We start from the raw sequence: 15,002 nt of genomic DNA on the forward strand, positions 1-15,002 counted from the left end.
GCTGCGCACAGCCGGTGAGCTGAGGGTAAAGGCAAGCAGTCACCAGACGTGGGAGCTTCCCATTTTCATTTCGGTTGAACTAGGAAGCCTCTGTAAAGGAGTGGTGCTCACCGAGGGCAGGTGAGTGGGTGAGGGTGCGAGAGAAACAGAGGGAGAAGAAAGGGGAAGACAGAGCATGTACAGTAGCAATCCTAAATGGAAAAGAGAAGCCAAAGTCCACCCTGTAAGCTGTGCAAAGCATTACCATTTGGAGCCTTTCACTCGCAGGGCAGGCACCCTTATACCACAAATAGACTAAAGCATTCCTAGAGAGAAAAAGCGAAGATCACAGAGTAAAGGAAAGCAGGCCACTTTATGTCACAAACTGAAGGAGTTTTCCAAAACTACTATTTGGTTACAAAACAGGAGCTCTCAGGAACGGAATCTAGAAATTCAGCATGCTTTCTGTGGTAACAAGCAGAAGTAAAAAAAAGAGCCCTAGTGGCGCAATGGATATGCATTTGGCTGCTCATGTAAAGAAAGGGGGAAGCCCACCAGCAGCTCTGCAGAAAAGACCTGCAATCGGCTCCCCAAAGATTGCAATAGAAGAAACCCTATGGGGCAAATTCTATTCTGCCAGAGTTACAATGAGTCAAAACGGACTCCTGCTTCCAGGACAGTGTTCTAAATTTTAGAAAAAGTTACAAGCACTGGGTTCTACATAGGATACGCCTTCTGGAATTCCTATAGCACATCCTAGAGATCCTTAACCTGGAGCTAAAGGATTTGTCTTCCAGGAAGGTTAGCTTGTCAACTCGGTAAAGAATCAAAATCAGCTGGCACACTAGAAACCTCTTATGAATAATTCATAAAAAAAACTTTAGCCAGTCACTAATTCTTAATTTTCACAGGCAAATGGAAATTTCAACTTTCAGGAAGTCACTTGTGTGTGAAAACCTAGATAATAAATAAAATTTTCCTTTGAAATGTTTGCTTAGGAGAGATACTATTTAAAATACAATAACTACATTAGAAATGTTACTGTTCCTTTGTTTAAATCATTTTATTGAGGGCTCGTACAAATCTTATCACAGTCCATACATACATCCATTGTGTCAAGCACATATGTACATTTGTTGCCATCATCATTCTCAAAACATTTGCCTTCTACTTAAGCCCTAATGTCGGCTACTCATTTCTCCCCCTCTCCACTCCCTCATGAACCCTTCATAATTCATAAATCATTATTATTTTGTCACGTGTTACACTGCCGACGTCTCCCCCGCCCTCTTCTCTGCTGTCCATCCCCCAGGGAGGAGGCCATAGGTAGATTCTTGTAATCAGTTCCCATTGTTTCTTTTTTAAACACCCATACCTCAATTATTGAAAGTTAGGTTCATCGTGTGAAAATAAGCATTCTGCAAAAATGCAAGACAATCACTTCAGACCCCCAAATGGAGGACTACTGCATCGTTATTTAGCTGCCAACCCACTGTAAAGCACGGCCCAGCCAAATTATCACATAATCTTAAGACCACAACCTGACCTAGTTTGGGCTGATGATGTTGAGCTTCTCTATTGACTCTTCCCATAAATGTTGTTACTTTGACACCAGTGTATCTCATCTGGCAAGGTCCAAGTGTGCAGTCAGTTTATGTTGTTGAAAAGGTACCGGTGATGATGAAGTCACTGATTGATCGTGCAAAATTCTATCACAGGTCTTCCATTTCTATCACCAATGACATATTTTCCAACTACTGATGCTCTTTATTTCTAACTTTCTTATTCCAACCACCAATTATTAATACATTAAAAAAATCACGTTTAGACAGAAGGTTGGTATACTATTTTTCCATCTTTTTAGCTTTAATGAATGGTTAGTCTTTCTTTATCAAGACATAGATATTATTCTATTACAGGCAGCATTGTATTCCAAAATCGATCTTAAAATGTTGGGTTTTTTTTAAATGAATGTGATATCATTTCTCTTGAATTTGTCATTCCCAAAATAGTAAGACCTGTATTTATCTAATTCCAAAATGGTCAATACCAGTCCATTTTATCTCGAAAATGCCTGGTATACTGACCTTTCTTTATGTGTTAACACTTCATTTTTGATGACTTCCAATGTTCCTAGGTCACCTTCATAGACTGTTCTTGGACTGGAAGCTCTGCTGAACCTTTTCACCGTTAAGTGACCCTGATAACATTTGAAATACTGGTGGCATAGTTTCTAATATCACAGCAACATGTAATCCATCAGTGTGACAACATGAGGACAGTCCCACCCTTGGCAACCATCAAAAAATGTTTCTTTCAGTGCAAACACTCATTCTTGACGTTTTCAAAAAGTCATCTCATATAATACACTGTGGTTGTTAGGTGCTGTTGAGCAGGCTCTGGCACAACAGAAGGAAACACTGCCCAGTCTTGTGCCATCCTCACACTTGTTCTATGCCTGAGTATGCTGTTGCAGCCACTCTGTCTATTCATCTTTTTGAGGTAATCTTTTTCTCTGCCCCTCCACTTTATCAAACATGATGTCCTCCAGGGGCTGGTCTCTCTTGACAATATGTCCAAAGTATGTAAGACAAAGTCTTGCACTCTTGTCTCTGAGGAGCACTCTGGACTTATTTCTTCCAATCTAGATCAGTTTGTCCTTTTAGCTGTCCATGGTACTTTCAATATTCTTCTCCATCACCACAATTCAAATGTGCCGGTTCTTCTAAGGTCTTCCTTATTTAATGTCTAACTTTCACATGCATGATATGTCATGGAAAACACCATGGTTTGGGTCAGGTTCACCTTAGTCCTCAAAGAAATATCCTTGCTCTTCAATTCTCTAAAGAGGTTGTGTGCAGATTTACCTAATATAATACGTCTTTTGATCTCTTGATTGCTGCTTCCCATGAGTACTGATTGAGGATCCAAGGAAGAAAATCCTGGACCATTTCAAGCTTTACTTCATCATGGTACCTACTGGTCCAGTTGTGAGAATTTTGACATTGAGTTGTAATCCATACTAAAGGTTACAGTCCCTTATCTTCATCCGCAAGTGCTTCAATCTCTCTAATAAGCCTTCCTCCAATCCTGATGCCACGCTCTTCATATAATCCAGCTTTTGCTGGTGATTTCCTCAGAGACTGGGGGGGGGGGCGGGGGGGGATCACGCTTTAAAAAATTCATGTAACAATTCAATTACTCTTTTTTTTCTTACTTGGCAACTTTATTACAGCTAAAAACACAAATTTGGCCAAGGCAGCCTGCTGGTAAACCACTGAATAATATAAAACAAATTTTTAAGGGAAAAAAAGGGGGGGTTTAATGGATAAGTTTTTATTCATTAACACAGAGCCTAACACATTATTGTATTGCAAGGCAGAGTAAAGCTACAAAAAAGAAAAATAATAAAAGGTAACAGAATAAGAAAGAGCAAGAACTGTGGTTCTAGATAAAGAATTCAACAAGTCAGACTCTGAAACAGGCACTCAGCTCAAGTGGCCTAAACCTAAACAAGGGTCACCACACCGCTTCCCACCCTCCCGCCCCCGCCCCCACCCCGACCCATGGAGTAAAAAGGAAATGGCCACAAGCTCACATTTGTTTGGTTCTCACCAGTATTAACAAAGAAAAACAAAATGAACCAAGAAATACTTGAGGGGATGTCGCAAGATGTGCAATCAGTAGGGTGAGAATCTCTGTTTCTCACCTTTCAGTTTGTTAGTGACACAGAGCACCGCAGAGGTGGTGGCGGCGGCAGCTGAGGCCCCGGCACCCTTAGCAGCAGACACAACATTTAGAGCCAGGAGAGGGATGGGTTTCATGCCAAGCAGACTGGAGACACAAGAGGCGGTCGAAAGAGGGTTGGGGAGGCTGGAGGGTGCGTCGGAGGTCTCCGCTGTGGCGAGTGAGGGGGTGGTGGTGGAGGAGGAAGAAGAAGGGGTGGAGGAGGGTTGATGATGAGGTGATCGGGGATTGTGATGGAGGCTGCCTGGGAGGAGAGTTAAGCGTTTTCTAAACTGACATTGATTAGATATTGAGCCAGGCTAATGCTGGGAGCAGATCCATTGATGGTAACCTGCCTATCAGTAGATCCTTCCACTGGGTTCGCAATTTTGATCTGTGTCCCAGATATCTGACGAATCTCATTGATTTGGGTGCCTTGACGCCCAATTATGCAGCCAATCAAATCATTTGGAATGGTGAGTTCATGAGAAGTAGTCTGAGCAGACGCATCCAAACCTGCCCAATAGCCTTTCACCTCTGGAGAGCTGGATTCAATGCCACTGAATCCGGTGTTGCCATGCGTCATAGGAAAATGAGACTGTTGCATTACCAACTGGTGCAGCTTGGTCAAATCTGGCTGTGGAATGGCATACTGTCCTTGAATGGTATAGGCCTCTAGAGGTGGTCCCTCCAGGTCAGGGTTGAGGCACATGGACGGGGTGGTGTGGGGAAAGCTCGCACTGTCGCTGCCTGTGCTGTACCTGTCCTGACCACCTGAAAAGATGACTGGAGAACTGGACGGCTTGGGCCAGTACGGGATGGTCACGCCCTTTGGGGGGGACTCCAACATGACCACACAGATCTGTTTGACACACTCAATGATGGATTGCGGAATGCCAGCAATAGTGATGGCCCGCTCAGTTGAGTTGGGAAGCATATCTCCAGCCACCTGGACCTGAGCCCCTGTACTCTCTCAAATTTCTTTGATTTTGCAACCACCTTTCCCAATGAGAGAGCCACACTGACTCGCAGGGACCACCAGCCTCAGGGTGACTGGGGGCCTTCTCGCAGCTGTGCTATTTGTCATAGAACTGCTGATGTCCTCTTGCAGTTTGTCAATGATCATCGCAAAGGCTTTAAAGATAGCATTAGTGGGTCCAGCCAAAGTGATAATTCTCTCAGGACAATTTCCTTCTGAGATGTTGATACATGCACCACTCTCTTCCCGCATCTTCTCAACAGATTCTCCTTTCTTTCCGATGATACTGCCAACTTCCTTTCCATGCATAAGTAGCCGGATGGTGAGAGTGATATTTAATCCACCTTCAATCACACCGGTGTCCATGTCGAGCAGTGTTCTGGGGAGCTGGACTTTGAATGGTCAAGTCTTTGGTCACTACAGGCGCAAGGCGACTGAGGGGGAAAAAGGGGAGCTGGCGGGAAGGGGAAGGGGCGGAACAATAGGGGCTTTGAGAAGGCGAGAGGGGCCCTGCGGGTGGGTGGAGGAGGAGGAAGAGGAAGGGGGAAAGAGACCCCGGGGTGGATGGAGGGCGGCAAAGGGCAGGCGGGAGAGGGCGCAGGCGGCAGCTGCTCCGGCTGCTGCCTCTGCTGGTCTGGCTCAATTACTTTTTAATTCAGTCATTCCCATGAGCTTCTATAAGACCCGCTATTTGTCCATTTATTTCACATAGCAAAATGTCCTCCGGGTTCATCAATCATTTAAGGCAAACACTAAAAACCAAAAAACCATTGACATTGAGTTGGTTTTGACTTACAGCAACTCTATCTAGGATTTCTGAGGCTGTGAAAACTTTATGGGAGCAAACAGTCTCATTGTTCTCCTGAGGAGTCACTGATGAGTTTGAATCAAAGACCAAGTGGTTTGTAGTCCAAACGCTTACCCAATAGCACCACGGGGCTCCTAAGTAGCATAGAGGAATCATGAGTCTGTGAAACATCTCTTAAGATGGACAAAGCACTTTACATTGTTCTCTTCTCATTCTAACTCTCCAAGTATGGTTTTACTGTCTGTTGCCAATTTCCTCCAATGCTCATCCTCCAAATGACAATATTGTTACTCTAATGAATCTACCCTCTGAATAGGAGACCCCAAATAAAAATTGTGATTTATTGAACATTACTATTCTAAGTGCTCTAAATGATGCATCACTCAGTCGTATAATAATCCTGCGTAAGTCCTATTACATTAAAGCCTGTGATAAACCTGGGTTCAGATGTAAGACAATGAGGGAAAGAAAAAAAGACAGTGTAGCTGGAAAGGGCAGCAAAATGAGCTGACAAACTAAACATATTCTGAGCATGTTTATATCCAACCTTGCCAGGCTTTGAGAGCTTAGTTAAATTATTTCCAAGTGCTACTGTTTTGTGATTCATGGAACAGGGTAATGCAAGGGAAGTAAAAACATGTGCCTATGGAAGGATGTGGACAGGACTGTCCGGAGCAGCTGTATTAAAAAGAAACCCCCCAACCTCTGGGGATCAGCTTTCTGACAAACAATAGAAAAAAGTCAACAACAACAACAGGGAGATGGTACACTCATTCACATGAGGCCCAAACGGCAGGGACGGCCCAGGTGGAAAGCACAGAAGGCAGGAAAGGAGAGGAGGGCAAGTCTCAGAATCTAAGTAGATGACAAGGGACAATCTCACCGTCACACTTATATTCCAGTACATTAACATGAGAACATGTGTATCACTTACCATATCTGTAGCTTGATCTTCTTTCCTTGTAATTCAACGGTTTTGATCTTAAAATCTATTCCTGCAACAATAGAAAATGGTAAATTTTAACAGTGGCTGTGGTTGGTTATATTAAATAGAAATAAAAATGTTTACACTTTTCAAATTTGTATTTAGCTATGAAACATTCCAAGTATGCAATTCTGAACTAATGTGTCCTATTTAAGACCTTTAGGAATCTAGGATGGCCTAAGAAATAGCTATAGAAAGGACAAGAAAACCAAGTATCGTTGACTGAGTTACTTGATATGGCTTTCTTATTATAAGCCTGCCCACTGTCAGCGTTAATTCTGATTCATACTGACTTGGTACTGCCCGTTTGGGTTTTCAAGAATGCAAATCTGTACACAAGACTGTAAAACTTTATAGACAACCTTGCATTTCTCCCAGGAGTAGTAAGTAGCTGGTAAGCTTGAACCACCAACCGTGTGATTAGCAACCCAACACTTAACCCCACTACACTGCCAGGGGTCTTCTAACTACAGTCTTTGTATTGCTTGCCAAATGACTGGGTAAAACCCCAAACCAAACTCTTTGTCAATCAGTTGATTCTGACTCAAAATTACCCTACTAGGACTGAGCAGAACAGCCAACCTTGCAGTTAGAAGACCTCCGGGTTAAACAAACCACTTATCCACCAGCAGGGTTTTCTAATGACTGGGTAGGACTGTGCAAATGTAATGTGGGTGTTCTACGTTGGAAAGTGTTCTTATACAATACTGTTACTCAATCTCAAAAAACACTCTATTTTTCATCTCTGTTCTAGAATTCATCGCAATGGCCACGAAGAACACTCAATCTTCATGATTACAACAGAGCTAAGAAATGCTTAGAATGTAGTTGTTCAGTCACACATTTTACAAAGTTCCTTTAAAGTTGCTAATAAATCCCCAAATGGCAAACCACCCCACTACATGCCTCAAACCGAAGGTACTCAGCTTCAGTTCCATGGGTCAGCAAACTCAGCTTCCAAAATTAAGTGTCCAGAAGCATTCCATTCCAAATGCCAGCCCCAGAGCACGAAGCTTTATTTGCTCTACAGGCTAGGAACCCCACTACTCTGTCTCATGCTCTGGCTCCTGGTTCTACTGGGACTACGCTTCTGCTACTTCTCAGTTGTCACAACTGTCTTCCTGGTCAAGGAAGTTCACTGTGCAGGGATATTGGGGTTCAGGAAACAAGCTCTTGCTGAGATATTCACCTTTCACCCCTCTGCCAAGATAGTAAATTCTCTTACCTAGACCCATCAAAAACAGGTCTTTTGGTGGGACTGTGCTTAGAAGAACACAACAAAATAATTGACTGTCATGTAGATAGCAGCACCCTTGTAGGGTAAAACCATGCAAGTAAGATGTATAGACTCCTCACATGGGGCTTCCACTGGGCTTAAATAAGCCACCCCAGGAGTACCAAGGGTACCATCAGGAAAGAAGAGCCAGGAGTGGAGTGTATCTTTTAGACCCCAAAATCTCCGGGCTGAATCTCCTTGACATTGGAGACAGACCTGTGAATACAAAGAGCAAGAGAGGTAACAGAAATGTGGTAGAGATGTGGTGTCAGTAGAACCAAGAGGATGAGAAAGCTGCATGGCCTTCAGATAGGAGGCTTACTGGCAGAGTGAGCTACCTCCAAGCACTAAATCATGGAGAGCTGACCCATGGAACGAGAGCTGATTACCTTCAAGCTTACCAGCAGAGTGGGGATTTATTGGAAGTTATACTTGCCCAAGAAAGCCATGAGGCTGAAGGCCTGTGCATACCTATGAGAGAACACTGTCAGCATACTCAGGCTATGAAGAACTGTATCACCCATGCTCCTGAACCTGAACTGTAATGTACTTCCTTAGTAAAGACCACAATTTTTTTTTAAAGTATACTTTAAAATTTGGTGTAGCCACTGCAACAAAGTATAGTGTCTAGCTGATGTAGAGACTGCTGTGGGAGGGAGAGTTGGTAAAGAAAGTTTGAGAGCAGGGGCTTGTCTGACCTTGGGCTGATGTTGCATTTGATACTCCTTCCCTCCTCCTTGTGAAGTCAGAATTGGACCTCACCACTGGACTACTAGACTTCATGATAAATGAAGAAAAGGTTGAACTTGTCAAGAATTTCAGTTTAAATCACTTCTCAGCCTTTTAGCTAAGATCAAGTGTAATAAGAATTTCCATTTGCTTGGGTCCACAATCAATGTTCACAGAACAAATAAGGATTGCACTGGGAAAATTTGTTGCGCAAATCTCTTTAAAGAGCCACCCCTCCCCCCAAAAAAAGAGCAAAGATGTCACTTTGAGGGCGAAAGTGAATTTCACCAAAGTCATGGCATTTTCAATTGCCTCATATGCAGGGCTTTAGAAGTTGGTCAATGAATAAGGAGGACTGCAAAAGTTATGATGTTTTTGAATTAAGGTGTTGGCAGAGAATATTGAAAGTACTGTGGCCAGCCGAAACAAAGGTGTCTTGGAAGGAATACAACCCAGGTACTTCTCAAGAGTGAGGTTGGTTGAGACTGGGTTTGATGTACTTTAGACATGTTACTGAGAGCTCAGTCCTTTTAAAGGGCACCATGCTTGGTAGAGGGTACAAAAAAGACGACCTGTAATGAGATGGATTGAAATTGTGGCTGCAATAAGTCTCAGACAACAATTGCGAAGATGGAGCAGGACTGAGCAGTGTTGCTTTCTGTCCTACCTAAAGTCTCTAAAAGTTGGAATTAACTAGACACCACCTAACAACATAACAATAACTTGCCCCTCCTGTCTCATTCCCCTCCCCCCATCTTCCTCCAGCAGTCATATTCAGACACAATTTGTATAGTTCTGCACTTTTCCAAAGTACCTTTGGGACAATAACATTTATTTTCCACATCTTTACACACATACATAATTATGGGAGAAATCAGGTAAGATACAGTAGGAAAGTTTTGATAAAATTTAGGAATTCAAACATCATAGATCAGCTACCAAGAGAAGCTAGAAAAACCACACTTTAAGATTCTGCCAACAGACTAACTTGCAACACTATCATTTTCTTAATTACTACAGACTAGAACAATAATAGAGTTTGAACCAACCAGTGATTCCTTTTGTAGACTTTGAAAATACCCCACTTTTTACAGATTCTTGGAACCTAAATCTAAGAGTATTTCAATTTCCCACAGATTAACCCATTTTCAATTTCAGGGGCTCAGCAAAGATAAGTGCCGGACAACACACCTGCCTTAATGATGTTGCAGAAGCACCATCCAGCGGCAAGAGGAGTAAAAGCAACTTTAAGTCACTGTGCATTACTCTTCCGAAGCTTGGCTTCGGGCGACACATCAGTACATGGGATTAATGCAGACAGAGCCTTTATGATAAACTCCAGGCAGCTAAAGTTCAAGTGAATTTATAGCTACTGATTGGTATCTGTAATTTCTACTAAAGTGAAGATCAAATGTTTTCACCACACCAGGAGAGAAAGTAAAAATCATATATGTATGTGCATCTTTTGTCACTTTTTCTAGATTTCAAGGGACCTTAACTTTAGTCTTAGCTCTGCCACTGATTAGACACAAATTTAGCAAAGACTACTTCCTAATAAGGACATTACTGTTTTAATCTGTATGTAAATATAAAATGCAGAATGTGAGTAAGTTCCTTCTAACCGTCTTTTATATAATTCCAATTAATTGCTCAGTTAACACAGTGAGAACTTACAAAATGTTAGCATTATTCTAAATCATTTGAATGAATTACTAACACATTAAATACTCAAAATAATCCTAGTCTGTACTATTACTTCCATTTTACAAATCACAAAACTCCAAATTCACTGCCATCAAGTAATGCTGACTCATAGTAACACCCCTACGCTCCCTGCCCCTCTCTGGGTTTCCAAGACAATGAAGTTTCCGGGAATAGAGAGCCCAGTCTTTCTCCTGAGGAGCTGTTGGTGATTTTGAACTGCCAATCACGTGGATCTCAGCCCAACAAGTAACCACAGGACAAGGGATCTTTCACTCAACAAAGGAGGAATAAAATAAAAAGCAAAAGCAATAATAGATAGGATTGAACTATCAAATTGCACGATATGTGGGTTAAGTGCCAAAAAAGTTTAAGAAAACAAACATCCAAAAAAGCTAGCCATTCAATTTTTAAAAAGCAGTAATGGTAGGGGCATTCCTAACATTTAAGGGATAATTACTAAGCATGCTAAGCATTTTGCATACGGTGCTGCCATTAACAATCACAAGAATCCGCCCAGGCCACCTTGACAAGGAGAAAATTAAAGGCAGTTTACTCAAGGTCACGGGCCAGGACCAGCATTCAAGTCTCGTCTGTTTGACTTCACACCACGAAAGCTATAACCCTACGTCAAATTCATAGTGTACAATAAGTTCCATAACTCCACTAATTTTACTTTTTAAAATATCTGTGAACTTCCAAGGAATTGATTCATTCTAATGAAGGAACCAACCCCCCAAATCATCTTTTACCAACTACAAAGATCTAAATCCAAAAGCAAACTCAATTTGAGTCAATTCTGTCTCAAAGCTACCCTAACTAACAGGACAACGTAAGCATTTCCAATGTAAGGTGTGCTCTTCATCACACGTATTAAAAATAAGTAGGCTTCTGTGAAACATTAGCTTCTGGGAAGACCACTCAGGCAATTTTGTTCAATGCCCTAAAGAAATAAAGGTGTATCCTTTAAAACAGTGGGTCTCAACCTTCGTAATGCCACAACCCTTTAATACAGTTCCTCGTGTTGTGGTGACCCCCTCTCCAACCATAAAATTATTTTCGTTACTACTTCGTAACTGTATTTTGCTACTATTATTATTTTCAGATGACCCCCGTGAAAGGGTCGTTCAACCCCCAAAGAGGTTGCAACCCCCAGTTGTGTATGAAATCTAGACGAGGTTAACTCTATAAGGACAGTAAAGTGGATTAATGGTTCCTTAGGGGCTAGAGCAGGGAAGTTGAAGGGACAGGAGGAGCTAATAACAATGAGTTATAGGAATGAAGAAAAATGTTCTAAAACTGATTGTGGTGATGATATACAATTCTTTTGATGTGATTGAACCACTCAATAGTATGATATCTGAATTCTATGTTAAATACCAGTTTTTGATTAGTATATGACTTGGTGTGGTATTTTATCAATATTTGGGGGGTGGGCATTATTTCTTCCAATAGTCTTCATGCGCACCACCCACCTCCTTGCTGAATCCCAGTTACTTGTATGCTAGACCACTTGAATAGAGAAGATCAACAGTTCAAATGAGCAGCTCTGCAGGACAAAGCCGAGGCGTTCTGCTCTCACGAAGATCTACCGTAGAACCCTGGTACTGGACCGCATCAGTACTGGACATCATGGGATTTCGACATGAAACGTGGAGAAAACTTTGCATTGGAGCGCAAACAAAACATCAGAATCCGACTTAATGCACATATGTGCAAACAAAAGCAGTTCATGTTCTGGTCACTTTCCATTAGTTGGAGTGGTTAGTACTCAGTATTTAAACCTTCTGCGGCTGTGGTCCAAGAGTTTTGCTATAATTTTGTTTTTGTGGTTTTTTATACTGTTTTTAGATTTTAAAAAAAACATGTCCTCACAAAGTGTTTTTGAAAAGAATCATAAGGAAATGGTTAACCATGTTATCGATATTGTTGATAATTTAGTAAGACCTTTTAGAAAACAGGTAAGTAAATGCCAACCGCTCACCACTTTAGATAAAGCCAGCCAGGTCCCAGTGACAAAAAGGCAAAGCAGGGAAAAACTCCCGAAGGAGATTCTCTTTCAAATCAATGACTCTCTCTCTCTCTCTCCATACACCTCTTCTCCATTTCCGTGTCCACAGATCCAAATCCTCATCCATCTCGAGGTATGGACCATACAATAGTCATTAAAAGCTTTTTAAAATACTGTGTTTCTTATTTAAATTATATTATTTAACTCTGAACTTTTTTTTTAACTTTGAAATTTCTGTGATTTGTATAAAAAGGCAAGGTTAGGATAAAAACTTGGTGGTAGAGAATGGATTACTAATCTATTTTCAGTTATTTCTTACGGGAAACATTGATTCAGAGCTTGACTGCATCACATCTCGACGCTCCTACTCGAAAGGAATAGCGCGCAAGTCTGAGGTTTACTGTAGAGCCTCAGAAACCCCAGGGAGCAGTTCTACTCTGCCCTGTTGCTGTGAGTGGTTGTGGGTTGGTTGCTATTGCCCTACATACAACTCAAAATAGCTTCAAAATTTCGCCATCAGGCTTCAGAAAGATTGTGGGAACTTTGCCTTATTTTTAAATCCCATTTTTCCGTGAACTTTCTGAAGCCCTCTGTATTAACGTGGCTGGCACTCTTGAATTTTATTTTGTTTTCCCCCTTGATTCAGTTTGGATAGCTATTTCCCTACCATTTGGCTCTTCTTCAGTAATGTCTAAATGTGCAGTAAAGTCTATCAACTGACTTTCTTATTTTAGATACTGTACTTATCAGTTTGAAATATTCCACTGGTTTTTTTCATCTTATATTTTCCCCTCTTGTTCTTGTTTTCCTTGAAATACTTCAACATATTGCTGAATACTCAAATCCTTCTCCATCAATTCTGGGTGTTTCTACCAATTGACTTCTTGCAGTTAAAGGTTAGAGTTTCCTGTTTCTTTGTCTAGTAATTTTGAATTGGATTCTGAATGATTTTTATGTTTCCTTGATGAGTCTGTATGTAAACTTGTTGCTGAGGTTTAAAAAAATGCTCTGAGTTTTTGTTTTGGTAAGTAGTAAAATTACTTGAGCACTGGCTTCATCCTTTGAGGCTTCTTTTCAAGTGGGATGAAATAATCTTTTCTAAGTTACTTTAGCTCTAGCCCGAAGGAGGACCTGCAGTGCCCTTTTAAGGGTCTCTACCACACCAAATGACTCTCGTATTCAACAAGATCTCTCCACTCTGGCTGGTCAGAACTAGAACATCTCTCAACCAGATACAAGCTCCGATATTTCTATCAGTAGATAGTCTCTCTGCCTGGTCCATGAAACCCCATCATGAACATGTCCAGCTCAGAACCCAGTCTAAGACTTGGAGGGACTCCTATGCAGACTTTTTTATCTCGTCTGAATAACTCCATCTTCTATGACAATCCACCTCGCAAATCCAGCCTCCCCATTCTCTCTGAACTCTTGATTTCTATCTTCTTAAATCAGCAAGACCGCCTTGCTCTCCTTAGGCTCTCCTCTGGAATCGTTTCAGAGAGAAAGTCAGGGAGATCGTAAGTTCAGCTCATTGGTTCTCCGTCTCTCTAGGATCACAGTCCTGCCCTGCCTGCTACCCAACATCTAGAAGCAGTTGCTTCCTAGGTTTTGTCCAGTTCTCCATCTATTTACGGCCAGAGGGCTAGTCTGGATCAGTTACTCTACAATGATGAGAAATATTGTCTTCAACAATTTTGCCTTTTAGAGGTTAAACAGTTCATAATCTTTTCTTTTGCAATATATTCTAATTGAAGAACTTAACAAAAAAGCCACCTTGGAATAGAATCTCTGGTGGTTCATCATCTCTGCTCTAATCCCCTTGCTTACCGTACTATAATCATTACAGTATATAATATTATAGGGGTTATGAGTTATAGCACTGGCATACTAAAAGATCATTCTTGCAAAGTTTTACAGCCAATTTTACTTTAATGAAACTTGTAGGGCTGATTATTAAAAAGTATTTGAGCCACGCAATGTTTTTATTTACTCTTTGATCAAAAGAAAACCCCCATTTTTATAAGACTATAGTGTAAACTTTTAAAAACAATGATGCTATCCTTTCTCCGTGTATAATTAATGTTATTTCTCATGTGTCTTTATAATATACTCGCAGTCTTATACTATAGAAAGCTGGGCAGAGATGATGTAACACCTAAATTGTTTCCTAACTAGCCCCTTTTTATTGTGTAATTGTTGAAATCAAATTGTTCCTTAATATTCTAAGTCCGTCACCAACATAGCAATATTGATACGGAATTTTATAAATATACACAACATATCTATTCATAATTCTCTAACTGCTGTCAAAAGCTTTGGCATCTTCTTAGGTCAGTCACTATCCTGGAAAGCACCCACAGCTCTGACAGCCCAGATGTATGTGGATAAAAATGGTCTCAGAACAAATCCTAGTCTCATTTACTGAGTTAAGTACAGGGAAAAAAATGACAGGACTATTAGGAAAAAACACCAATTTAAGGTAATGGTCTTTACTTATTGATTTTTAAATACAACAAAAAGAATGCTGCAGTTTTGCAACAATGTACACACAGAATAAAAACTGTGTTACCAAAAGCTTAATTAAGTTAATCAACCAGTTACTGTGCCCTGAAACACACCACTGGATTTCTAGCAGGACAAGTATTGCACCAGGGCCATCCTTCCTGTGGGCAGAATGCTCGAGCTACAACTGAGCACAACAGCGCGGACACTGGTCTTCTCTGGCTAACTACTTGTAGCCCTGAATGTACGGTGTGGGAACAGGAACAGGAGCTACCATTACAGGAAAAAAATCACCACCACCACCAC

At 41.2% G+C, this 15,002-nt stretch overlaps 1 protein-coding gene and 1 pseudogene across 1 annotated transcript in view; both read right to left on the reverse strand.

Annotated features, from left to right (window-relative positions):
• The window catches only part of RAB10 (RAB10, member RAS oncogene family), a 74,219-nt gene that overhangs the window by 21,734 nt on the left and 37,483 nt on the right, over positions 1 to 15,002 (reverse strand). Inside the window, exon 2 of the mRNA XM_075557004.1 lies at positions 6,427 to 6,487. Within this exon, the coding sequence (XP_075413119.1) occupies positions 6,427 to 6,487 (61 nt within the window). The remainder of the gene's footprint in view (positions 1 to 6,426; positions 6,488 to 15,002) is intronic.
• LOC142455272 (poly(rC)-binding protein 2 pseudogene) lies at positions 3,955 to 5,130 on the reverse strand (annotated as a pseudogene).

Source organism: Tenrec ecaudatus, chromosome 8 (genome assembly GCF_050624435.1).
Source record: "Tenrec ecaudatus isolate mTenEca1 chromosome 8, mTenEca1.hap1, whole genome shotgun sequence".
Classification (NCBI taxonomy): Eukaryota; Metazoa; Chordata; class Mammalia; order Afrosoricida; family Tenrecidae; genus Tenrec; species Tenrec ecaudatus.